The 25,785-nt window shown below is 45.4% G+C and overlaps 1 protein-coding gene across 6 annotated transcripts in view; it reads right to left on the bottom strand.

Annotated features, from left to right (window-relative positions):
- MAG (myelin associated glycoprotein) overlaps nucleotides 1-25,785 on the bottom strand; it is a 143,522-nt gene that overhangs the window by 39,618 nt on the left and 78,119 nt on the right. For all 6 annotated transcript variants that reach the window (XM_077456499.1, XM_077456501.1, XM_077456498.1 and 3 more), the window contains 2 exons: nucleotides 5,319-5,394; nucleotides 1,016-1,384 (listed from right to left, as the gene is read on the bottom strand). In XM_077456499.1, coding sequence (XP_077312625.1) covers nucleotides 1,016-1,384; nucleotides 5,319-5,367 — 418 coding nt within the window. In that variant the 5' untranslated portion in view covers nucleotides 5,368-5,394. The remainder of the gene's footprint in view (nucleotides 1-1,015; nucleotides 1,385-5,318; nucleotides 5,395-25,785) is intronic.

The raw sequence follows: 25,785 nt of genomic DNA, 5'->3' as shown, positions 1-25,785 counted from the left end.
CATGTTGGAAATTCTATCCTTCCATGCTGTATCCATAAAATCTTGTTGATTTATATTTGCTAATTGTTGTGTTTTTAACTTTTTTTTTTCTAAAATAAATTTTTTTCTTATATAACATAGTTTTTATTATTCTTCAAATTAGATACCTGTGACCCTTTAGCGATTTGACCAATATTTCAAGAGAAAGAAGGCTTGTACCTCTAGCTGGACAGCATCTCCTGAAGAAGCCCGATATGTGGGTGAAACCTGTTGGGAATTCTATCCTTCTATGCTGTATCCATAAAATCTTGTTGATTTGTACTTGCCAATTGTTGTGTTTTTAACAATTTTTTTTTTCAAAAATAATTTTTTTATGCTATAACATAGTTATTACTATTCTTCTAATTAGATACCTGTGACCCTTTAGAGATTTGATGAATATTTCAAGAGACCAAGAAGGCTTGTACCTCTAGCTGGACAGCATCCCCTGATTAAGCCTGATATATGGGTGAAACATGTTGGAAATTCTATCCTTCCGTGCTGTATCCATAAAATCTTGTTGATTTGTACTTTTGCCAATTGTTGGGTTTTTAATTTTTTTTTATTTTTTCTAAAATAATTTTATTTCTTATATAACATAGTTATTACTATTCTTCTAATTAGATACCTGTGACCCTTTAGAGATTTGATCAATATTTCAAGAGAAAGAAGGCTTGTACCTCTAGCTGGACAGCATCCCCTGAGGAAGCCTGATATATGGGTGAAACATGTTGGGAATTCTATCCTTCTATGCTGTATACATAAAATCTTGTTGATTTGTACTTTGTTGTGTCTTTAACATTTTTTTTATTTTTTCTAAAATATTTTTTTTTCTTATATAACATACTTGTTACTAGTCTTCGATTTAATATGCACCTTAAAAATCCCATTCCCTCTTTCTACAGTTAACCAACATTGATGCTAAATTTGGTTGTGATGCTTCAGCCTCCTCTGGTCATGAATGGGTTAACCCCCCCGGGTAAACAGAGCCACTTACCTAGTATGTAGAGGTTGGCGTGCTCGGAGTAGGTGTACTGGTTGTACCCCCCCAGGTCGGCCCGGAAGTAGTACTTTCCCTGCAGCTCACTGCTGACCCGGTCGATCTGTATGGAGCAGTTGGACTCCTGGAGGTCCCCAATCATTTTGGTGCGTCCCATGTAGATCTCGTGCGCCGTGCTGGTCTTGGATTTGAAGACCACGGGAGGGAAGTTTTTAGGGTACGGGCTGTTGAAGTACCAGATACCATGGATCGTCGTTGGTCGAATGTCTTCTGGATAGTTGAAGCTACACGGGATGGCTACGCAAGTGTCTTTAAAAGCAGAAATGGACGCTGGCATCCAAGCCGCCCAGTGTCTACTCAACGCACCTAGAAGAGAGGTCATCGTTTAAAGGGTAGCATTATATTTCAACTTCCCTGTTTCCTCTCTCACCCTCTTAGCAATGTTTCTAACCACTTAAGCCCCCGGAAGTATTTGCCCCTTTAAGGACCAGGCGACCGCGTCACTTTAAAAGGTGAAAGAAATGGCTGCACATGTGGAACTTCCGATTGCCTTTTATTTTGTTTCACAAAGATAACACCAAAGACACCAAACTGTGGTCACGTAGACGCGTTTCACACATACATCTTGTGCTTGATCAATGATTAAGCGCAAGATGTTTTTCGGTCCTTGAGTGCCCCTTATGGTCACCTTTAGCAGATGGATCTCTGGACACGGTTAGATACCTGGGGCCCTTTAGCGATTTGACCTATATTTCAAGAGACCAAGAAGGCTTGTACCTCTAGCTGGACAGCACCCACTGAAGAAGCCCGATAAATGAGTGAAACATGTTGGAAATTCTATCCTTCCATGCTGTATCCATAAAATCTTGTTTATTTGTACTTGCCGATTGTTGTGTTTTTAACAATTTTTTTATTTTTTCTAAAATAATTGTATTTCTTATATAACATAGTTATTACTATTCTCCGAATTAGATACCTGTGACCCTTTAGCGATTTGACCAATATTTCAAGAGAAAGAAGGCTTGTACCTGTAGTTCAGGGATATGCAATTATCCCATGAGGCATAGCAAGACTCTGATAGCCACAAGTATGACACCCAGAGGCAGAGCATGATGGGACTTGTAGTTTTTCAACAGCTGGAGGTCCGCTTATTGCATATCCCTGCTCTAGCTGGACAGCATCCCCTGAAGAAGCCCGATATATGAGTGAAACGTGTTGGAAATTCTATCTTTCCATGCTGTATCCATAAAATCTTGTTGATTTGTACTTGCCGATTGTTGTGTTTTTAACAATTTTTTATGTTTTCTAAAATAATTGTATTTCTTACATAACATAGTTATTACTATTCTTCAGATTAGATACCTGTGACCCTTTAGCGATCTGACCTATATTTCAAGAGACCAAAAAGGCTTGTACCTCTAGCTGGACAGCATCCCCTGAAGAAGCCCGATATATGGGTGAAACATGTTGGAAATTCCATCCTTCCATGCTGTATCCATAAAATCTTGTTGATTTGTACTTGCCAAATGTTGTGTTTTTAACTGTGTGAAATGCGTCAACGTGACCACAGTTTGGTGTTATCTTTGTGAAACAAAATAAAAGGCAATAGGAAGTTCTGGATGTGCAGCCATTTCTTTCTTCTTTCCAAGTTTCCCACGGAGGCGGGCCGGGGCTAGCACTCTGCAAGATACTCCAATCAGCCTTATCTTTATACACCAGCAGTTCTTTTTCTTGTATACTGCGTCGCTTTAGCTGACCAATTGCGCGGTCGTGCGACGCTGTACCCAAAACAAAATTTACGTCCTTTTTTTCCCCACAAATAGAGCTTTCTCTTCGTGGTATTTGATCACCTCTGCGTTTTTTATTTTTTGTGCTATAAACAAAAAAAGAACGACTATTTTGAAAAAAAAGTAATATTTTTTGCTTTTTGCTACAAAATATCCCCCAAAAAAATATAAAAAACAAATGTTTTTCTTAGTTTAGGCCAATATAGTTACATAGTTAGTCAGGTTGAAAAAAAGACACAAGTCCATCTAGTTCAACCATAAAAAAATAAAAAAATAATAAAATATAAAATACGTATTCTTTTACATATTTTTGGTAAAAAAAAAATCGCAATAAGCGTATATTGATAGGTTTGCGCAAAAGTTATAGCGTCTACAAAATAGGGGATATATTTATGGCATTTTTATTATAATTTTTTTTTTTGGTAGTAATGGGTGATGATCTGCGATTTTTGGCGGGACTGCGGCATTGCGGTGGACAGATCGGACACTTTTGATACTTTTTTGGGGCGAGTGACATTTATACAGCGATCAGAGCTAAAAATAGCCACTGATTACTGTATAAATGCCACTGGCAGGGAAAGGGTTAACACTAGGGGGTGATCAAGGGGTTAAATTTGTCCTAGGGAGTGATTCTAACTGTGGAGGGGGGTGGGACTGCCTGGAGGAGGAGACATATCGCTGTTCATAATCAGTATGAACAGCAAATCTGTCTCCTCTCCCCTGACAGAACGGAGATCTGTCTGTTTACATTGACAGACCTCCGTTTTGTCTCTTTCAGGAGCGATCTCGGGTGCCCGGCGGACATCGCGGCCCTTAGTGGTCTTATAGCGGCCGACATACAACTACGGCAATTTGCCCAGGAGAGCCAACCTGCCATGGTATAACGGCGATGGCTGGTCGGCTACTGGTTAAATGGAACCTTTTCATTTCCAGCACAATTCAGACCCAGTGATGTCATCACTAGGTCTATGTGCTTCTCTATGCAATGTATATAGAAGGAAAGAAATGGGATTTTCAGGGTGCAAATGAATTTGAACAACAGTATTATAAGAAAGTTTTTTTATTTTAGAAAAAATGATAAAAATTTGTTAAAAATACAGCAGTTGGCAAGTACAGATCAACAAGATTTTGTGGATACAGCATAAAAAGATATCCCCAACATGTTTCACCCATATATCGGGCTTCTTCAGGGGATGCTCCCCAACTAGAGGTACAAGCCTTCTTGGTCTCTTGAAAAAATTGTCAAATCACTAAAGGGTCACAGGTGTCTAGATGCATCCAGAGGACCATGTGCTAAAGGCGACCATAGGGGGCATTCAAGGACCGAAACAAACAAAGTTCTGTAGTGGACTCAAAGCCAAGGGACAAATGCTGTCAAAGATCGCCAATGCCTATTGGTAGAACTGGCATTCAACGACAGCATGTGTATGTCCCTGGGTTCCAGGAGCTGACCCTTTAGTGCTTTGACTATTTTTTCAAGAGACCAAGAAGGCTTGTACCTCTAGTTGGACAGCATCGACTGAAGAAGCCCGATATATGGGTGAAACATGTTGGGAATTCAATCTTTTTATCCTGTATCCACAAAATCTTGTTGATCTGTACTGCTGTGTTTCACAAATTTTTTTTTTTCCTAAAATAAAAAAAACTTTCTTATATAATATAGTTTTTACTATTCTTCAAATTAATTTGCACCCTGAAAATTCCATTTCCTTCCTTCTATATACAATCTATCAAGGAATGTGGTGCTATTACTAAGATGACTCGTCTGTGATCAAAAAATCTCTCCTTCTCTATGCAATGCAAACAGATCATGGCTGGTTGGAGGGGCAGGCAGGGTGCTGTACATACCTTTCCGAAAACATCACGGTGGCCTGTCTCAGTGTCAGCCCCTAGGTAAGCAGTAGGCTGGCTCTTCGAAGGGGTTATGCAAATATTAAAATGCCTTGATTGGTGGATATCAATCTGGGGGATTGGGCGTTCCTCAGCAGGTTGTATTTGCATGCAGACCGCTCTAGGCAACGCCCACATTATGCCGAGCCTCCATGATTGAAAGAATTGACATTCAATGAATGAAAGAGGCTGGCTAGGGACAGGGCCAAGGATGGGTAGGAAAGGCCCAGATCAGTGATGGCGAACCTTGGCACCCCAGATGTTTTGGAACTACATTTCCCATGATGCTCAACTACACTACAGAGTGCATCAGCATCATGGGAAAAGTCCTTCCAAAACATCTGGGGGGCCAAGGTTCCCCATCATTGATCTAGATGATGCTGGACGTCCTCTAGCCAGCAAATGAGGCGGGGCTCTATCTGACTTGGTGTAGCTTCTAATGCACATGGTGAGAAGCTCACAGTGTGCAGTGAAATCAGAGTAAGTCATTTCAGTACAGAAGAAGAGCCGGTACAACTGGGCAAGGCTGGAGATATATATAAAAAAAAAAAAAACACACACACACACACAAGAATTGTTTGTGTATGGGATTTGTGTTGTGTTGAGGTACAGAATGTTTTTACCTTCTATTAGAATGAAGAGTAAAGGTAATGATTTCCACCGCCATTCCATCTTCCCCTGGAAGTCCAAATTTCTTCACTGCAATAAAACATATGTGAAAAAATGAGAACAAAGGAAAGGAGAGGAAAGGAAAAAAGGGAAGGAAATAAATTAAAAGGAATGGAAGGGAATAAAGGAAAGGAAAGGAAATAATGGGAAATGAAAACAAAGGAAGGGAAAAGGAATAAAGGAAAGGAAATGAAAAAAAAAAAAGAAGGGGAAATATATGAAAGGAAAGGAAAGGAAAAAAAAGAAGAGGAAATGAAAAGGAAAGAAAGGAAAATAAAGGAAAAGAAAATTAAATGGAAATAAATGAAAGGAAAAGGAAAGGAATAGAAAGGAAATAAAATTAACAAAAGGAGAAGGAAAGGAATGAAAAGGAAAGGAAATAAAGGTTAGGAATGGAAAGAAAAGGACAGCAAATGAAAACAAAGGAAGGGAAAGGAAATAAAGGAAAGGAAATCATATAAAAGAAATGAAAATAAATGAAAGGAAAGGAGAGGAAAGGATGGGAAAGGAAATACAGTGGTGTGAAAAAGTGTTTGCCCCCTTCCTCATTTCCTGTTCCTTTGCATGTTTGTCACACTTAAGTGTTTCGGAACATCAAACCAATTTAAACAATAGTCAAGGACAACACAAGTAAACACAAAATGCAATTTGCAAATGAAGGTGTTTATTATTAAAGGTGAAAAAAAATCCAAACCATCATGGCCCTGTGTGAAAAAGTGATTGCCCCCTAAACCTAATAACTGGTTGGGCCACCCTTAGCAGCAACAACTGCAACCAAGCGTTTGCGATAACGTGCAATGAGGCTTTTACAGCGTCCTGGAGGAATTTTGGCCCACTCATCTTTGCAGAATTGTCCTAATTCAGTTACATTAGAGGGTTTTCGAGCATGAACGGCCTTTTTAAGGTCATACCACAACATCTCAATAGGATTCAGGTCAGGACTTTGGCTAGGCCACTCCAAAGTCTTCATTTTGTTTTTCTTCAGCCATTCGGTGGTGGACTTGCTGGTGTGTTTAGGATCATTGTCCTGCTGCAGAACCCAAGTTCATTTCAGCTTGAGTACACGAACAGATGGTCGGACATTCTCCTTCAGGATCTCTTGGTAGACAGCAGAATTCATAGTTCCTTTTATCACGGCAAGTCTTCCAGGTCCTGAAGCAGCAAAACAGCCCCAGACCATCACACTACCACCACCATATTTTACTTTTGGTATAATGTTCTTTTTATGAAATGCAGTGTTCCTTCTACGCCAGATATACTTGGACACACACCTTCCAAAGAGTTCCACTTTTGTCTCATCGGTCCACAGAATGTTGTCCCAAAAGTCTTGGGGATCATCAAGATGTGTTGTGGAGAAATTGAGACGAGCTTTGATGTTCTTTTTGCTCAGCAGTGGTTTTCTCCTTGGAACTCTGCCATGCAGGCCATTTTTGCCCAGTCTTTTCCTGATGGTGGAGGCATGAACGCTGACCTTAACTGAGGCAAGTGAGGCCTGCAGTTCCTTGGACGTTGTTGTGGGGTCTTTTGTGACCTCTTGGATGAGTCGTCGCTGCGCTCTTGGGGTAATTTTGGGCGGCCGGCCACTCCTGGGAAGGTTCACCACTGTTCCATGTCTTCGCCATTTGTGGATAATGGCTCTCACTGTGGTTCGCTGGATTCCCAAAGCTTTGGAAATGGCTTTATAACCCTTTCCAGACTGATAGATCTCAATTACTTTCTTTCTCAATTGTTCCTGAATTTCTTTGGGTCTCGGCATGATGTGTAGCTTTTAAGGATCTTCTGGTGGACCTTACTGTGTCAAGCAGCTCCTATTTAAGTGATGCCTTGATTGTGAACAGGTGTGGCAATAATCAGGCCTGGGTGTGGCTAGAGAAATTGAACTCAGGTGTGGACAACCACAGTTATAGTATGTTTTAACAAGGGGGGGCAATCACTCTTTCACACAGGGCCATGATGGTTTGGATTTTTTTTCACCTTTAATAATAAACACCTTCATTTACAAATTGCATTTTGTGTTTACTTGTGTTGTCCTTGACTATTGTTTAAATTGGTTTGATGTTCCGAAACACTTAAGTGTAACAAACATGCAAAGGAACAGGAAATGAGGAAGGGGGCAAACACTTTTTCACACCACTGTAAATGAAAGGAAAAAAAGAGAAGGAGATAAAAGAAAGGAAAGGAAAATAAAGGAAGTAAAGGAAAAGGAAATGAATTAAAGAAAGGGAATTAAAGTAAAGGACATGAAAGGAAAGAATGGAAAAGGAAATAAAGGAAAGAAAAGGAAAGGACAAGAAATTAAAACAAAAGAAGGGAAAGGAAATGAAATGAAATATAAGAAAGGGAAATAAATGAAAGGAAAGGAAAAAAAAGAAAATTAGATAATGGAATGAAAAGGAAAGCGAAGGAGAGGAAAGGAAAGGAAATACATGAAAAGAAAGGAAGGGAAATAAAGGAAAGGGAAACGAAATAAAAGAAAATGAAATGGAAATAAATTAAAGGAAAATGAAAGGAGTGAAAAGGAAAGGAAGTTAAAACAAAGGAAGGAAAAGTAAATAAAGGAAAATGAAAGGAAAGTAAAGCAAAGGATGGGAAAGAAAAGGAAAATAAATAAAAGGAAAGGAAGGGAAATGAAATCAAGGAAAAGGAAATAAATAAAAAGGAAAATGAAAGGAATGGAAAGGAAATAAAATAAATTAAAGGAAATAAAGGAAAAATAAAGGAAAAAGAAGAAAATGAAAAAGAAATAAATGAAAGCAATGGAAAATAAAAGGAACTAAAATAAACAAAAAGAAAGTTAAAGGAAAATTAAAAATAAATGACAGGGAAATTAAAGCAAGGGGAGGGAAAGGAAATAAATGAAAGGACAATGAATTAGAAGGAAGAAAAGGAAAAGGAAAGAAAATAAATGAATGGAAAGGAAATAAAAGAAAGGAAATACATAGAGGGAAAGGGAAAGGGAAAGGAAGGATAGAAGCAAGGAAGAAATGAGATCTTCTGTACCAAAAGTAACACTCAAATTCAAAGAGTTTCACTCCTCCTGCTGCACTGTAGATATTGTTATTATATGATACATTCATCATTATATGCAATCTTGCTCCATGTAAACTGAATGTTATCCCACCAGATCTCCATGTGCGCATGCAGGAGATCCGGTGCGCCATCCTAAGGGAAGACTGCAAGAAGCCAGGAAGAGACAGCCAGCTACCAATGATGGGGAAAGCAAAGATGGTGGCACAAGAATGGGTGCATTATAAAACGATGACGTGGGGTTCGCTAGGCCAGTAAGTATGTTTATTCAGTATTGAACAATAGGAATAGGTGGATTGGACAAGATTTTATAATGGGGGGGGGGGTGCAGGACCCCCCCCCCCATGCACAATGCTCTCAGCGGTATTCTTCTATAACAAAGCAGAAGTAGAATTTGCGGTGTTTGCAGATTACTAATGTGTGATCACAACACTCTGACAGCTCTGTGATGTCTGTGGGAGGAAAGTAAAAATCTATTAAACATGAATTAATAGACTCAAACATCCTGAGCAGAAGACGGTTCCTGGAGTGGAAAGTCTAGATAGGAGTCTTTCACGCATATGTCTTGCCTTGGTGGGGGGCAGGGATTTCAAACTTCCCGGCTTTATAGAAAATGGAAATCTGTTTTAAGCATGCCATATACTATACAATCTGATTGTACAATCTCCTTTAGCTCTACCATCAATTATGTATTGCAATGGCCTGCCTGATTGGATACATTTGAATGCATTGTTCAGATGTGTCCTCCTATTACATCGTTTTGGTAAATCTAAAGAAGATCGGGCAGAGATTGTACAATCAGATGGTATAGTGCAGTGATGGCGAACCTTGGCACCCCAGATGTTTTGGAACTACATTTCCCATGATGCTCTACTACACTGCAGAGTGCATGAGCATCATGGGAAATGTAGTTCCAAAACATCTGGGGTGCCAAGGTTCGCCATCACTGGTATAGTGTATGATCATGGCCGTCTTTAATATTGATTGGACCCTGGGCAAACATTTTCTTGGGCCCTCCCAGATTCACTTATTAACTATTTGCGGGCAACGGGCGCTCAAGGGGCAGCTGCTTTGGGCCCCAGAACAATGACTGGGCCTGGGAAGGGAAGCTGCCCCTTTTGCCCTGTGTATAATCAGCCTTAGTAAGGTGTATTTTTATGTACAATACAAATCTACAACTCCATCATTCACCACCGGAGTGCCACCCTGGAGATGACTGATACCTCGCTGCTCCCATCGTCAGTGCTCCTCAAACATTCATAGCCAGGGCCCGGCCAAGGGACAGGGGGAAGAGGCAACTGCCATGGGCACTTCAGCAGGTGGGGGGCACTAGAAGGGCAGAACATGCAACCTATGCAGCTAAAATAGTGTGGGGGGGGGCACTATGGGGCTGCTATAGGACTTTGTTCCATAGCTCCCAACTGTCCCTGATTTCGAGGGACTGTCTCTGATTTGGAGCAATGTCCCTCTGCTCCTCTTTCTTGCTCATTTGTCCCTCATTTTGGTCTGATCTATATAGATGTATATAAAATGCACTTTTTATCTTTCAAAAAGTGTTTCTCGGTGCTAAACCTTTCATCTGATTTCTAAATTTCTGCAATTGTAAACTTCAAAAGCCAATATAAAGGAATAGTAATGGTAAAATAAAAGCACTTGTGGGTTTAACTCCTTTTTTTTAGGTTAATTCTCCTTTAAAGGGGCGTGGTAGGGGTGTGTGTCAGGGGGCGTGTCCTGTGCCTACATGTTTTTGCTAGTAGGTGTCCCTCATTCCCATCACACAAAGTTGGGAGGTGTGCCTTGTCCCACTGACATCCAGACACACTCAGCTGCTGATCTGCAGTCTTACCCCAACTGGTTACAATTACCTTTCCACTGCTCCCCCCACCACTCCCTTTACCACCTATTAGCTCCAAATCGCTCTGCTTGGAGCCTATCCAGGGCTGAGAACTCTCTCTCGCCCCCATGTGGCCATTGGTTATTCAGGACACGATCTCTTTACCATGGGAGGAATGAGATAGAGTCCGATGCGCCTCATAACCAAGGGTACTCAATATACGCAGGCTCACTTTAAGTGTTGTATTTATAGGAGATCATTTGCAGAACAAGTCCTCTGAAACTGCATGTACACTTGTTGTGTACGAGTTCTGGGAAAATCAAATGTTATTAGGCTATTTTTCTATCTCCAGGTCGGATGTTATTTATTCAAAAGGAATAGTGTGAATCAGGAAAATACTGCAATATGGCCACTAGATGGAGCTGATGATCATATAAAATGCCTTTTCTAATGTCAGCCATACACATATACGTGGAAGCGAGATGGAGAGATTTAAGTCACATATATGCAGCAACATGGCGACTGGATTTAAGCCACAAACAGAAGGTTGTTTACCTTAGACCCCTTTGCACACTGAGGCGCTTTACAGGCGATACAATGCTAAAAATAGCACCTGTAAAGAGCCACTTCTGTCTCTTTAGTGTGAAAGCCCCGAGGGCTTTCACACTGGATTGGTGCGCTTGCTAAAACTCCTGAAAGCCGCATCTTTGGAGCGGTGTATCCAACACCGAACTGAATGGGCACCACTGCAGAAGCGCGGCTAAGGTGCCGCTGCAGCGGTGCTTTGCGGGTCGTTTTAAGCCTTTTTCGCCCGCTAATGGGGGTTAAAACCACCCCACTGGCGGCCGAATAGTGCCGCTAAAATGACGGTAAAGCGGCGCTAAAAATATCACCTCCGATGCCCGCACCGCCCCAGTGTGAAAGGGCTCTTAATGCATAGAATGCATTAGGTAAAACAACCTTGTACCTTTAGAAGCACCTTAATCCACATATATGACGTAGCAGAGTGGTGGGATTTAAGCTACACACACTATATTACCAAAAGTATTGGGACACCTGCCTTTACATGGCATCCCAGTCTTAGTCCGTAGGGTTCAATATTGAGTTGGCCCCGCCCTTCGCAGCTATAACAGCTTCAACTCTTCTGGGAAGGCCATCCACAAGGTTTAGGAGTGTGTCTATGGGAATGTTTGACCATAGATGGATGGTGCTAAATACAGGGATATTCTTGAACAAAACCTGTAGCACTCTGTGTGTGATTTGAGGCTAGGATGGAGGTTCACCTTCCAGCAGGACAATGACCCCAAACACGCTGCTAGAGCAACACTTGAGTGGTTTAAGGGGAAACATGTAAATGTGTTGGAATGGCCTAGTCAAAGCCCAGACCTCAATCCAATGGAAAAGCTGTGGTCAGACTTAAAGATTGCTGTTCGCAAGTGCAAACCATCCAACCTGAAGGAGCTGGAACAGTTTTGCGAAGGAGGAATGGGCAAAAATCCCAGTGGTAAGATGTGGCAAGACTCATAGACACTTATCCAATGCGACTTGGAGCTGTGATAGGTGGCTCTACAAAGTATTGACTTTAGGGGGGTGAATAGTTATGCACATTGACTTTTTCTGTTATTTTGTCGTATTTGTTGTGTGCTACACAAGAAAAAAACATCTTCGAAGTTGTGGGCATATTCTATAAATTAATTGATGCAAATCCTCAAACAATCCATGTTAATTCAAGGTTGTGAGGCAACAAAACACTAAAAATGCCAAGGGGGAGTGGGGGGGGGGGGGGTGAATACTTTTGCAAGGCACTGTAGGTGTTACGATCTCTTAAAGGGCTCCCACTGGTGGGAAGAGGTCCATGACATCCTAACGAACAAATAACTGGCGAGCGTCACTTTTAGATACACAATATGGAAATCAGTCTGGCGTTTGCCAAATTCTGTAAGCGTAGATTCCCTGGCATTATTTCCAAAACGTTGGCGGCGCCCTAAAAGGTGTCACGCTATTTGAAGTCAGAACTGAATAGGAGGGGACGGTGAGAGCAGCTGTGCCACCCCGTGCTGGGAAACAGAAGGGACCGAAGAGGACCGGCCATCTTTTTTTGCCGTCCAGCTCCTGGACCCCGGCCAATCGATAAAAGGCACAATAGCGCCCGTTGTATTGCAACTTCACAGCAGCCATTGAGCCCGGGAGTGACGGCGCACAAGACTTGTTTTGATGGCACTGTGCGGATCAAGCCAACACTTGAGTCACTTCCACTCGCAGGAGGAGCGGTGAGGAGGAGGAGGACCAGGCTGTCATCTGCTCAGCCGAGAAGGTCTCACACTTGTTTTCTTACAGTTTAACACCTTCCACTCCTCTCCGAGGAAATCTCTAAAAGTTACTTGTACACGGTTGCTGATGTTTGAACATCCGTATTCCCAGGGGGAAAACATTTTTTGCATGCATTTTCACATATTTGTGCGTATTTGCGCGCACCAAAATTCTAGCTTTCGGAATGGAATTTGAACCTCTTTTTGTGCGCATACTCACATCAAATTTCGACTGACAACCAGGGTCGTTGCTAGGTCTGCAAAAGATCTGGGGCTAGAGCCCATAGCAGCGATCACCAACCTTTTTTCAGGCCTGGGGGGAGGGGACGCGGGTGGTAAGTAATTTTTCGCTGGCAATGGCCGGTGTTGGCGCTTCAATCATCACGGCACCATAGTTTATATGGTGTCAGGGCGACTGAAGTGCATTATTTCTATTATTACATTGTAATATATAATGAAGTAGTTCAACTCACCATAATGCAGAATCAGTGGGAGCCCTGGGCGTGTCACTTGCCACCGTCACCTGCCACCAGATGTGGATTGTCACTTGCCACCGTCACCTGCCACCAGATGTGGATTGTCACTTGCCACCGTCACCTGTCACCAGATGTGGATTGTCACTTGCCATTGTCACCTACCACCAGATGTGGATTGTCACTTGCCACCGTCACCTGCCACCAGATGTGGCTTGTCACTTGCCACATCTTCTGCCACCAGATGCAGTTGTCACTTCCCATCATCGCCTGCCACCAGATGTGGCTTGTCACTTGCCACCAGATGTGGATTGTCACTTGCCACCGTCACCTGCCACCAGATATGGATTGTCACTTGCCACTGTCACCTGTCTTCAGATGTGGATTGTCACTTGCCACCGTCACCTGCCACCAGATGTGGATTGTCACTTGCCACTGTCACCTGTCTTCAGATGTGGATTGTCACTTGCCACTGTCACCTGCCACCAGATGTGGATTCTCACTTGCCACCGTAACCTGCCACCAGATGTGGATTGTCATTTGCCACCGTCACCTGTCTTCAGATGTGGATTGTCACTTTCCACCGTCACCTGCCACCAGATGGGGATTGTCACTTGCCACATCACCTGCCACCAGATGTGGATTCTCACTTACCACCGTCACCTGCCACCAAATGTGGATTGTCACTTGCCACCGTCACCTGCCACCAGATGTGGATTGTCACTTGCCACCGTCACCTGCCACCAGATGTGGCTTGTCACTTGCCACATCTTCTGCCACCAGATGCAGTTGTCACTTCCCATCATCGCCTGCCACCAGATGTGGCTTGTCACTTGCCACCAGATGTGGATTGTCACTTGCCACCGTCACCTGCCACCAGATATGGATTGTCACTTGCCACTGTCACCTGTCTTCAGATGTGGATTGTCACTTGCCACCGTCACCTGCCACCAGATGTGGATTGTCACTTGCCACTGTCACCTGTCTTCAGATGTGGATTGTCACTTGCCACTGTCACCTGCCACCAGATGTGGATTCTCACTTGCCACCGTAACCTGCCACCAGATGTGGATTGTCATTTGCCACCGTCACCTGTCTTCAGATGTGGATTGTCACTTTCCACCGTCACCTGCCACCAGATGGGGATTGTCACTTGCCACATCACCTGCCACCAGATGTGGATTCTCACTTACCACCGTCACCTGCCACCAAATGTGGATTGTCACTTGCCACCGTCACCTGCCACCAGATATGGATTGTCACTTGCCACCGTCACCTGCCACCAGATGTGGATTGTCAGTTGCCACTGTCACCTGCCACCAGATGGGGATTGTCACTTGCCACCGTGGGCGTCCGCAGAACTTTTTTTTGGGGGGGGGCATAATTTTAGGGTCACCCATGCACCGCCCCTTTTCGACAATGTCATTATCACATTATCATGGTCAGAGACTGTGACATATCACAAAACACCAAAATAGACAGATGTGAACAGGCCCTAAAAGTGGACTGAAGGGTCTGGTTTGGATATTTGGGGGGAACCCCACGTCCTTTTTTTTTTTAATTTGGCGTGGGGTTTCCCCTTAATATCCATACCAGACCTGAAGGGCCTGGTAATTGAATTTGGGGGGAACTCCACGCATTTTTTTTATTTTTTATCAATGATTTTCAGTGACTGTTCTCTGTATTATGGGGAGCCGACAATTCATTATAGCCGCGAGTGATTTTAAATGACTTTTTTTCCCGCAGAAATGTAATTTTGTGCAGGGACAGTTCTAAGCATGGGAAACATGCGCCCCTTCACAGGCATACTATAGACACCCCCCAGGTACGAAATTTAAAGGAATATTACACTTTTATTGTTTCACTTTAAGCATTATTAAAATCACTGCTCTCAAAAAAAACGCCCGTTTTTAAAACTTTTTTTTGCATTGATCCATGTCCCCTGGGGCAGGACCCGGGTCCCCAAACACTTTTTATGACAATAACTTGCATATAAACCTTTAAAATTAGCACTTTAGATTTCTCCCATAGACTTTTACAGGGTGTTCCACTGTCGCTTGGCACCAGATGTGGATTGTCACTTGCCACCATCGCCTGCCACCAGATGTGGATTGTCACTTGCCACCATTGCCTGCCATCTGATGTGGATTGTCACTTGCCACCGTCACCTGCCACCAGATGTGGATGATCGCCTGCCACTATTTGCAGATTGTCACTTGCCATGACAGCTAGTGGCACCAAATGTGCTTTGTCGCTGCATTGGTGGCAGGCTAGCAGCATTGGTGCATTTAGTTCTGAGTGAAGGCAGGAGTGCGGTGATGCAGGGCAGGCAGTGAGAGATGATGCACCTCCAACACCGAAGAGGCCCGGCTGTGAGGGCGGAAGAGCGGTGATGTGGGGCAGGTGGAGAGAGATGATGTAATCTCTGCTCGTCTGTCTGCCCGACTCTCTCATGCAGCCCACCCGCCCGCCACACCCACAGCCGACTGCAGAGAGGCCCCAGATTCAGGACTATAGCCTCAATAGCCACCCCCTAGCGATGCCACTGCTGACCACTCTCGGCGGCACAGTGGTGTAGTGGTTAGCACTCTCTCCTAGCAGTAAAAAGGGTCGCTAGTACGAATCCCAACCACAACACTACCTGCCTGGAGTTTGCATGTTCTCCCTGTGCCTGTGTGGGTTTCCTCCGGGTACTCCGGTTTCCTCCCACACTCCAAAGACATGCAGGTAGATTAATTGGCTTCTGTCCAAAATTGGCCCTAGTATATGAATGGGGACCTTGGATTGTGGGCTCCTTGAGAGTAGGGACCAATGTGAGTGCGCGATGTACAGGGATAGGGACAATTGTAGACACTCACTCAGGATGGACTGGTGTCTTTATTCAACCTTACTAACTATGTAACTCTGATTTCTTTTCTTTTTTTAACTCATCTATACTCAGCACATGTTTATACACCTGTCACTCTGCCCCCCACCTGTCACCCTGCCTCCTCCCGTCACCCTGGACCCCACCTCTCACCCTGCCCCCCTCCTGTCACCCTGCACCCTACTTCTCACTCTGCCCCTCTCCTTTCACACTGCCCCTCACCTCTCATCCCCCCTCCTGTCACCCTGCCCCCTCACTTGTCACCCTGCCCCCTCCTGTCACCCTGCCCCCCCTCTTACCCTGCCCCCCTCCTGTCACCCTGCACCCCACCTCTCACACTGCCCCTCACCTCTCATCCCCCTCTCCTGTCACTCTGCCCCCCACCTGTTACCCTGTGCCCCACCTCTTACCCTGCCCCCTACTGTCAGCCTGCACCCCACCTCTCACTCTGCCCCTCTCCTTTCACACTGCCCCTCACCTCTCATCCCCATCTCCTGTCACTCTGCCCCCCCCACCTGTCACCCTGCGCCCCACCTCTTACCCTGCCCCCTGCTGTCAGCCTGCACCCCACCTCTCACTCTGCCCCTCTCCTTTCACACTACCCCTCACCTCTCATCCCCCCCTCCTGTCACTCTGCCCCACCTGTCATCCTGCCCCCTCCTGTCACCCTGCCCCCCACCTTTCACCCTGCCTTCCACCTGTCTCCCTGCCCCCTCCTTTCACCCTGCCCCCCACCTGTCACCCTGCCCCCCTCCTGTCACACTGCCTGCCACCTGTCCCTCTGCCCCTCTCCTTTCACACTGCCCCTCACCTCTCATCCCCCCTCCTGTCACTCTGCTCCCCACCTGTCACTCTGCCCCCCACCTGTCACCCTGTCCCCTCCTGTCACCCTGCCCCGCTCCTGTCTCCCTGCCCCCTCCTGTCACCCTGCCCCCCTTCTGTCACACTGCCTGTCACCTGTAACTCTTCCCCTCTCCTTTTACACTGTCCCTCACCTCTCATCCCCCCTCCTATCACCCTGCCCACCTCCTATCACTTTGCCCGCCACCTGTCACAGTGACCCCGTCACACTAGCTGGCGCCTCCTGTTGCAGTGCCCACCACCTGTCCCAGTGCCCCCCTCCTGTCGCAGGGCCCCCCTTCTGATGCAGTGCCCCTTCCTGTTGCAGTGCCACCCACTTGTCACAGTGCACCCCGTCTGTTACAGTGCCCCCCTTCTGTCGCAGTGCCCCACTTGTGTCACAGTGCTCCCTTCCTGTTGCAGTGCCCCCTTACTGTCACAATGCCCCCTACCTGTCTCAATGACCCCACCTATCGCAGTGCCCCCTTGTGTCACTGTGCCCCCTTACTGCTGCAGTGTCCCCCACTTGTCTCAGTGCCCCCTTCATGTCACACTGCCCCCACCTGTCATAGTGCACCCCACGTGCCCCTCACCTCTCATCAGATTTTGTTGTGATCTTAATAGTTGCATATAAAATGCACAATTTATCTTTCAAAAAGTGTTTCCCTGGGGAAAACCTTTCATCCAATTTCTAAATTGCTGCATTTGTACATTTCAAAAGCCAATATAAAGGAATAATAGTAGTGGTAAAAAAAAAAAAAACTATTTTGTATACTTCTCCTTTAAGAGGGGCGTGGCAGAGGGTGTGTCCTATGCCTACATACTTTTGCTAATTTTGTTTTTTGAAAAGCCAGTGGCATGTGAAACACACCCAAAAACGCCACCCGATGCCAAAAAAAAGTGCACACACATAAAGAGTGACACAAAACATGCAACGGGTGTTACACTGTCCTTCACTAGGAAGGACCTTACCCTGATCCCCCAGAGCATTAGGATCCTGACGGGGACTGAGGTACTCACTAGGTCCATCTGGCCGAAATCAGACGGACCCCTCCCTCTGGAGGGTCTGCCGAAACAGACCCACCCAAGTACTCGTGGGGCTCCTCCGAAGGGAGACCCCATGAGAGAGGGCAAACCAAGCCAAAAGGCCATGTCCACCTGCCCTCCAAAGACTTTCAGGGTAGGCCAGAGGATCCACACCCTACTAATCACAAAGTGACAAAACGTGTAACAACCAACAAAAAAATACATAAAAGCGACAAAGTGGAGAGAAGGAAGGTGGGAGAGGTGAAAGTAGCCTATTGTGCAATACAAGGGCTGGCCCTTCGGCCAGGAATCAAAAATTCCTCTGGTCTTAGCCAAAAGGCTTTTGCTAATAGGTGTCCCTTATTACCACCCCAGAAAGTTGGGAGGTATGTGACATAAACTCAAGTGTCAGTGAAGGTTCTCGTATATCCAGGTCATGGTGTACATCATGGTATAAACCATGACCTGGATATACGAGAACCTTCACTGACACGTGAGGTGGTGCTAGTAGTAAATTACATTCAGTTGGATTTGCTCTGTAATGTTGCAGATGTGTCATATCTTCACCAAAAAAAAAACATCCTCAGTTCTAATGGATGTCAAGAAGATACCCCAGATCTTAACAGACCTGAAGAAGGGGCAAAAGCTCATGTGTTAATGAAGGTTCTCGTAGAATTAGTCACACTCAACTGGACTTGTTCTGCAATGTTAAAGTGGGAGTCCGCCGTTTTTTTTTTTTTTTAAAAGCCAGCAGCTACAAATATTGCAGCTGCTGACTTTTAAAATAATGACACTTACCCGCCCAGCGCGCCCGCGATGTCGGCACCCGAAGCCGATCTCTCGAACGTCTCTCGGGTGTTGCCGCCGCCATCTTGGGTATGGGAATCAGGAAGTGGAGCCTTGCGGCTTCATTTCCCGGTTCCCTACTGCGCATGCGCGAGTCGCGCTGCGCAATAAGGATGGTCCCCGCTGCCTCTGGGATCCGTGTGTTTCCCAGCAGGCAGCGGGGGACCTTCGGAAAGGGGCGTAGATTCTGCGGAAAGGGGCGTAGCTTCTGCAGAATCTACGCCAGAAGTGGGTGCAGATACCTGTACTGTACAGGTATCTGCACCCCCTTCCCCCCTGAAACGTGCCAATTGTGGTGCCGGAGGGGGGGAGGGTTCCAATGAGCGGAAGCTCCATTTAAGGGTGGACCTCCACTTTAAAGGCATCTTGTTATGGTGTGGCAAGTGAAATTTAACTAGCGTTCCAAAAAATTTGGTTAATCACAGTTCATTTGGGGGAGGGGGGGGGGGCAGTTACTTTTTGACATAGGGCCAGCTAGCTTTGGACAGCTTTTTTTCCTTTAATAAACAAAATCATCATTTAAAAACTGCGTTTTGTATTTTCTTGTGTTATCTTTGTGTAATATATAAAATTTGTTTGATAATCTGAATCATGTAAGTGTGACAAATACAAATATGTAAACAAAAAAAAATATATATATAAAAAATCAGGAAGGGGGCAAATATTTTTTCACAGCACTGAACTTCTTTGTGACAAGCTGGACCAAAGTAAGTCTGCAATTAAAATCTTGGATTTCAACATTAAATCGCAAAAGGAGAGGTTGGGATGGGAGTGCAAATTCTTAAAAAAAAAAAAAAAATCAGGACTGAAATATGGCCTAAGCAAAGACAGAATTGTTATTTGCCACTATGGTTTTTTTTTGTGAACCATCATCTCAGCCTCACCTCCTCATTGAGGGATTTTGCAAAACTGACCCCATCCCACCTCCCACTTAGGCAGGGCTGGACTGGGACAGAAATTTGGCCCTGGACTTCATCTAGACCGGCCCACTTACATTTTGAGTGTCCATCAGCACCCCTTACATCAGAGTGTCCCATCAGCACCCCTTACATCAGAGTGTCCCATTACCAGCCCCCTTACATCAGAGTGTCCCATCAGCACCCCCTTACATCAGAGTGTCCCATCACCAGCCCCCTTACATCAGAGTGGCCCACTGAGCCATCGGCCCACCGGGAAACTCCCGGTAGTCGTAATAGCCAGTACATGCCTGCACTTAGGTGTGAAGAGAGACGGCTCGGCTCCTCTATCTCATGGAGACATTGATCTCTATCTGCATATGTATACTAAGCGAATTACCACCCAATGCCACCCCCATTGTGTCAGGTTGATCACATCTGCATCTCTTTGTGGTTTCAGTCATGTTTCTTACTGCCAGTTCATATTATCTTCAGGTAGAAGAAGAGGTCACCATACTTAGCCAAAAAGTTTACTTTGGTCAACGGATTACATGGCGCAACACTCTACTCCTGTTAAAAAGGAACTAAACAGAATGGACAGATCACGGATGTCTGGAGGTGCCACCGATGAAGTCATCGTGCCATGGCCCTGGCATTGTGAAAGTTTCCCTGTGGATCAAGATGAAGTCACGAGGTCTGAGTCAACTTTGGAGCCATCTTCATCAATCTTATTGTCCACCCCATATGATGAAGAGCCTTTAGATCAGTGATTCTCAACCAGGGTTCCTCCAGAGGTTGCTAGGGGTTCCTTCAGCATTGGGCAATTTCTGTTCCCACTGACCCCATTGATCTTTTTAACTATCTGTAAGGAGGTAATTCTTCCCAATGACCACAAGTGTAAGGACCATTCTTCCCACTGACCATCACACTAATGTATCATGAGTTGTCGATTTCTAATTTTTAGCAAGGGGTTCCCCGAGATCGGAGAACTATTTCAAGGGTTCCTCTGTGTTGAAAAGGTTGAGAAAGGCTGCTTTAGATGAACCAGAAAATGCTCCGGTAAGCCAGAAATTTTATTGTAGATCTCATGTTGCACATCACAAATACTAAGCTGTTATTTAAGGTAGAACTAAAGGCAAAACTTATTTTTTTACATTTTGGATAGAGTAAGGGTTCATCATACTCCTCTTTAGTTTTTTTTTTTTACCATCTGTCCCATTTTTGAACTTTCCCCTTGACTTCCTGTCCCAAGAAGTCCTGTCCGCAGATCTAGCTGGAGGGGTCACACCCATTTTAGTCTTTAACCCCTTTACCACTGATACCTGTACCCAACAACCCATCCCCCTTGCCTCAATGAACCACAGAAAATGTTACATTTCCACTTATAGACCAATTTATTTAGTAACTTAGCCATTATGTAAGGTAAAACTTTTTTTTTTTTCATTTTCGATAGATTAGGGGAGGGTTATACCCCCTTCAGGTCTTTTTTTGCCATCTTTGTTCCACTAGGGAGATTTCCCTTCACTTCCTGTCCCATAGCCAATACAGGAAGTGAAAGGAAATCCCTCTAGTGAAGTGAGTGGATCCATGGCTGTCACCAGAACTAGTGTCCCCATTGGTTTCCCCTCTATTCCTCTATGGTGACAACTCAAAATTTTGATGTGAGGGGGATTCTGATGTGAAAGGGGGGAACTTATGTGTTGGGAGGCTCCTGATTTGAAAGGAAGATCCGATGTGAAAGGGGGACTCTTAAAGGATGAGGTGGGGGGGGGGGCTTTTGATGTGAAAGAGGGAATCCGATGTGAAAAGGGGGACTCGTGTTGGGGGACTACTGATTTAAAATCGAGATCTGATGTGTAAGGGCCCTCTGATGGAAGGGGTAGCTCTGATATGAATGAGAACTTCTGATATGAAAGGGGGACTCTGATGTGAAGAAGGGTCTGCTCATGGAAAATGGGGGACTATTTTCTTTTTTCAAGGCAGTGAATATTTGAAAAATATACAATGTGGCCTCAAACTGAAAACATTGGAGACCCTTGCTATAGATCAGCCTTTCTCAACCTTTTTAACATAGAGGAACCCTTGAAATAGTTCTCCGGTCTCGGGGGGAACCCCTGCTAAAAATTTGAAATCTACAACTCATGATACATTAGTGTGATGGTCGGTGGGAAGAATGTTCCTTACACTTGTGGTCATTGGGAAGAATTACCTCCTAACTGATAGCTAAAAAGATCAATGGTGTCAGTGGGAATTTATCTGAGAGGCAGAAATTGCCGAATGCTGAAGGAACCCCTAGCAACCTCTGTAGGAACTCTAGGGTTCCACGGAACCCTGGTTGAGAATCGCTGCTATAGAATATCAGTAGTCACATTCCTCTCTTATTATCGTGGACCCCCCGGGGGAACTTGTCTATGAATCCCGCATGTCACACATGTCATAGAACAAAACCACTTCCAAAATACTCCACCACCGCCTCCTGTCCCCGCATTCTGGTCGAGGGATCATTAAAGTCGGGCAGCAGTATGGTGTTGTTATATTCCGCTGTGATATGTAGATGAAGCTAATCAAAAAGCAAAATAAACAGATTGGAAACATATGACGCCGAATATTAGAAGATGCAAATATAACTCATAAAATAATTCCGAGAACTTCCATTGAAGGGTTTTCCTAAGCGGAATGTGAAGGTTAAATGGGAGGATTGTCCTGTAAAACAGATGCTAAAAAGGGAGAGAGGGACTGAGGGAGTGGAGTGTGATGGAGAGAGAATTAGAGAGCAATGGAGTGATGGAGAGAGGATTGGGGAGAGAAAGAGAGACAAAGAGAAAGAAAGGGACAGAAAAAATGAGATAGGGAGGAGAAGAGAGAGAGAAAGAAAGAGTGACTGGAAGGGGAGTGTGATGGAAAGAAGGAGAGAAAGAATCAGAGAGAACAATGGACTGATGAAGATAAGAAAAGGGGACGAGAGTAATGCCCTGTACACACAGTCGGACATTCCGACGACAAAATCCGTCGTATTTTTTCCGACGGATTTTGGCCCAAACTTGTCTTGCATACACACGGTCGCACCAAGTTGTCGAAAAATCCAATCGTTCAGAACGAGGTGACGTAAAACACGTATGACAGGACTATAAATGGGCCAGTAGCCAAAAGCTTTCGTCTTGTAATTTATTCTGAGCATGCGCGGCACTTTGTCTGTCGGAATTGTCTACACACGATCGGAATTTAAACGATCGGATTTTGTTGTCGGAAAATTTTAGATCCTGCTCTCAAACTTTGTGTGTCGGAAATTCCAATGGGAAAAAGTCAGATGGAGCCCACACACGATCGGATTTTCCGATAGCACGATCCGATCGCACATTTTCAGTCGGAAAGTCCGACCGTGTGTACAGGGCATAACAGAGAGAAAGACAGAAGAAATTGGAGAAGGAGAGAAAGAGGCAGATGGAAAAATAAGAGAAAACCAGTAGGATGGGTGACTGTGATGAAGAGAGAGAATTGTACAGCAATGGACTGAATGAGAGAATTACAGAGCAGTGGACTGACAGAGAGTAATTAGAGGGACAGGAGAGGAGCGGAAAAGAGGTTGGCAAAGGAGTGAGAGAAGAAATGAAAAGTGGAGATGAAGATAGAGAGAGAGAGGATAGGAGCAGAAGAGATGGAGAAGGACAGAGGATAGGAGCAGAAGAGATGGAGAAGGACAGAGGATAGGAGCAGAAGAGATGGAGAAGGACAGAGGATAGGAGCGGTGGAGATGGTGAAGGACAGAGGATAGGAGCAGAAGAGATGGAGAAGGACAGAGGATAGGAGCAGAGGAGATGGAGAAGGACAGAGGATAGGAGCAGAAGAGATGGAGAAGGACAGAGGATAGGAGCAGAGGAGATGGAGAAAGACAGAAGATAGGAGCGGAGGAGATGGAGAAGGACAGAGGATAGGAGCAGAAGAGATGGAGAAGGACAGAGGATAGGAGCAGAGGAGATGGAGAAGGACAGAGGATAGGAGCAGAGGAGATGGAGAAAGACAGAGGATAGGAGCGGAGGAGATGGAGAAGGACAGAGGATAGGAGCGGAGGAGATGGAGAAGGACAGAGGATAGGAGCAGAGGAGATGGAGAAGGACAGAGGATAGGAGCAGAGGAGATGGAGAAGGACAGAGGATAGGAGCGGAGGAGATGGAGAATGACAGAGGATAGGAGCAGAGGAGATGGAGAAGGACAGAGGATAGGAGCAGAAGAGATGGAGAAGGACAGAGGATAGGAGCAGAAGAGATGGAGAAGGATAGAGGATAGGAGCGGTGGAGATGGTGAAGGACAGAGGATAGGAGCAGAAGAGATGGAGAAGGACAGAGGATAGGAGCAGAAGAGATGGAGAAGGACAGAGGATAGGAGCGGAGGAGATGTAGAATGACAGAGGATAGGAGCAGAGGAGATGGAGAAGGACAGAGGATAGGAGCAGAAGAGATTGAGAAGGACAGAGGATAGGAGCAGAAGAGATGGAGAAGGACAGAGGATAGGAGCGGAGGAGATGGAGAAGGACAGAGGATAGGAGCAGAAGAGATGGAGAAGGACAGAGGATAGGAGCGGAGGAGGTGGAGAATGACAGAGGATAGGAGCAGAGGAGATGGTGAAGGACAGAGGATAGGAGCGGAGGAGATGGAGAAGGATAGAGGACAGGAAGTGGAGGAGATGGTGAAGGACAGAGAATAGGAGCGGAGGAGATGGAGAAGGACAGAGGATAGGAGCAGAAGAGATGGAGAAGGACAGAGGATAGGAGCAGAAGAGATGGAGAAGGACAGAGGATAGGAGCAGAAGAGATGGAGAAGGACAGAGGATAGGAGCGGAGGAGATGGAGAAGGACAGAGGATAGGAGCAGAAGAGATGGAGAAGGACAGAGGATAGGAGCGGAGGAGATGGAGAAGGACAGAGGATAGGAGCAGAAGAGATGGAGAAGGACAGAGGATAGGAGCAGAAGAGATGGAGAAGGACTGAGGATAGGAGCGGAGGAGATGGTGAAGGACAGAGGATAGGAGCGGAGGAGATGGAGAAGGACAGAGGATAGGAGCAGAAGAGATGGAGAAGGACAGAGGATAGGAGCGGAGGAGATGGTGAAGGACAGAGGATAGGAGCAGAAGAGATGGAGAAGGACAGAGGATAGGAGCGGAGGAGATGGAGAATGACAGAGGATAGGAGCAGAGGAGATGGAGAAGGACAGAGGATAGGAGCAGAGGAGATGGAGAAGGACAGAGGATAGGAGCAGAAGAGATGGAGAAGGACAGAGGATAGGAGCGGTGGAGATGGTGAAGGACAGAGGATAGGAGCAGAAGAGATGGAGAAGGACAGAGGATAGGAGCAGAAGAGATGGAGAAGGACAGAGGATAGGAGCGGAGGAGATGGAGAATGACAGAGGATAGGAGCAGAGGAGATGGAGAAGGACAGAGGATAGGAGCAGAGGAGATGGAGAAGGACAGAGGATAGGAGCGGAGGAGATGGAGAATGACAGAGGATAGGAGCAGAGGAGATGGAGAAGGACAGAGGATAGGAGCAGAAGAGATGGAGAAGGACAGAGGATAGGAGCAGAAGAGATGGAGAAGGATAGAGGATAGGAGCGGTGGAGATGGTGAAGGACAGAGGATAGGAGCAGAAGAGATGGAGAAGGACAGAGGATAGGAGCAGAAGAGATGGAGAAGGACAGAGGATAGGAGCGGAGGAGATGGAGAATGACAGAGGATAGGAGCAGAGGAGATGGAGAAGGACAGAGGATAGGAGCAGAAGAGATTGAGAAGGACAGAGGATAGGAGCAGAAGAGATGGAGAAGGACAGAGGATAGGAGCGGAGGAGATGGAGAAGGACAGAGGATAGGAGCAGAAGAGATGGAGAAGGACAGAGGATAGGAGCGGAGGAGGTGGAGAATGACAGAGGATAGGAGCAGAGGAGATGGTGAAGGACAGAGGATAGGAGCGGAGGAGATGGAGAAGGATAGAGGACAGGAAGTGGAGGAGATGGTGAAGGACAGAGAATAGGAGCGGAGGAGATGGAGAAGGACAGAGGATAGGAGCAGAAGAGATGGAGAAGGACAGAGGATAGGAGCAGAAGAGATGGAGAAGGACAGAGGATAGGAGCGGAGGAGATGGAGAAGGACAGAGGATAGGAGCAGAAGAGATGGAGAAGGACAGAGGATAGGAGCGGAGGAGATGGAGAAGGACAGAGGATAGGAGCAGAAGAGATGGAGAAGGACAGAGGATAGGAGCAGAAGAGATGGAGAAGGACTGAGGATAGGAGCGGAGGAGATGGTGAAGGACAGAGGATAGGA

The sequence above is a fragment of the Lithobates pipiens genome, unplaced genomic scaffold, assembly GCF_037356315.1.
Source record: "Lithobates pipiens isolate NorthernLeopardFrog02 unplaced genomic scaffold, aLitPip1_a1.2 Scaffold_27, whole genome shotgun sequence".
NCBI lineage: Eukaryota > Metazoa > Chordata > Amphibia > Anura > Ranidae > Lithobates > Lithobates pipiens.
Note: the sequence above shows the minus strand (reverse complement) of the source record. Positions and strands in the feature narration are given on the sequence as shown.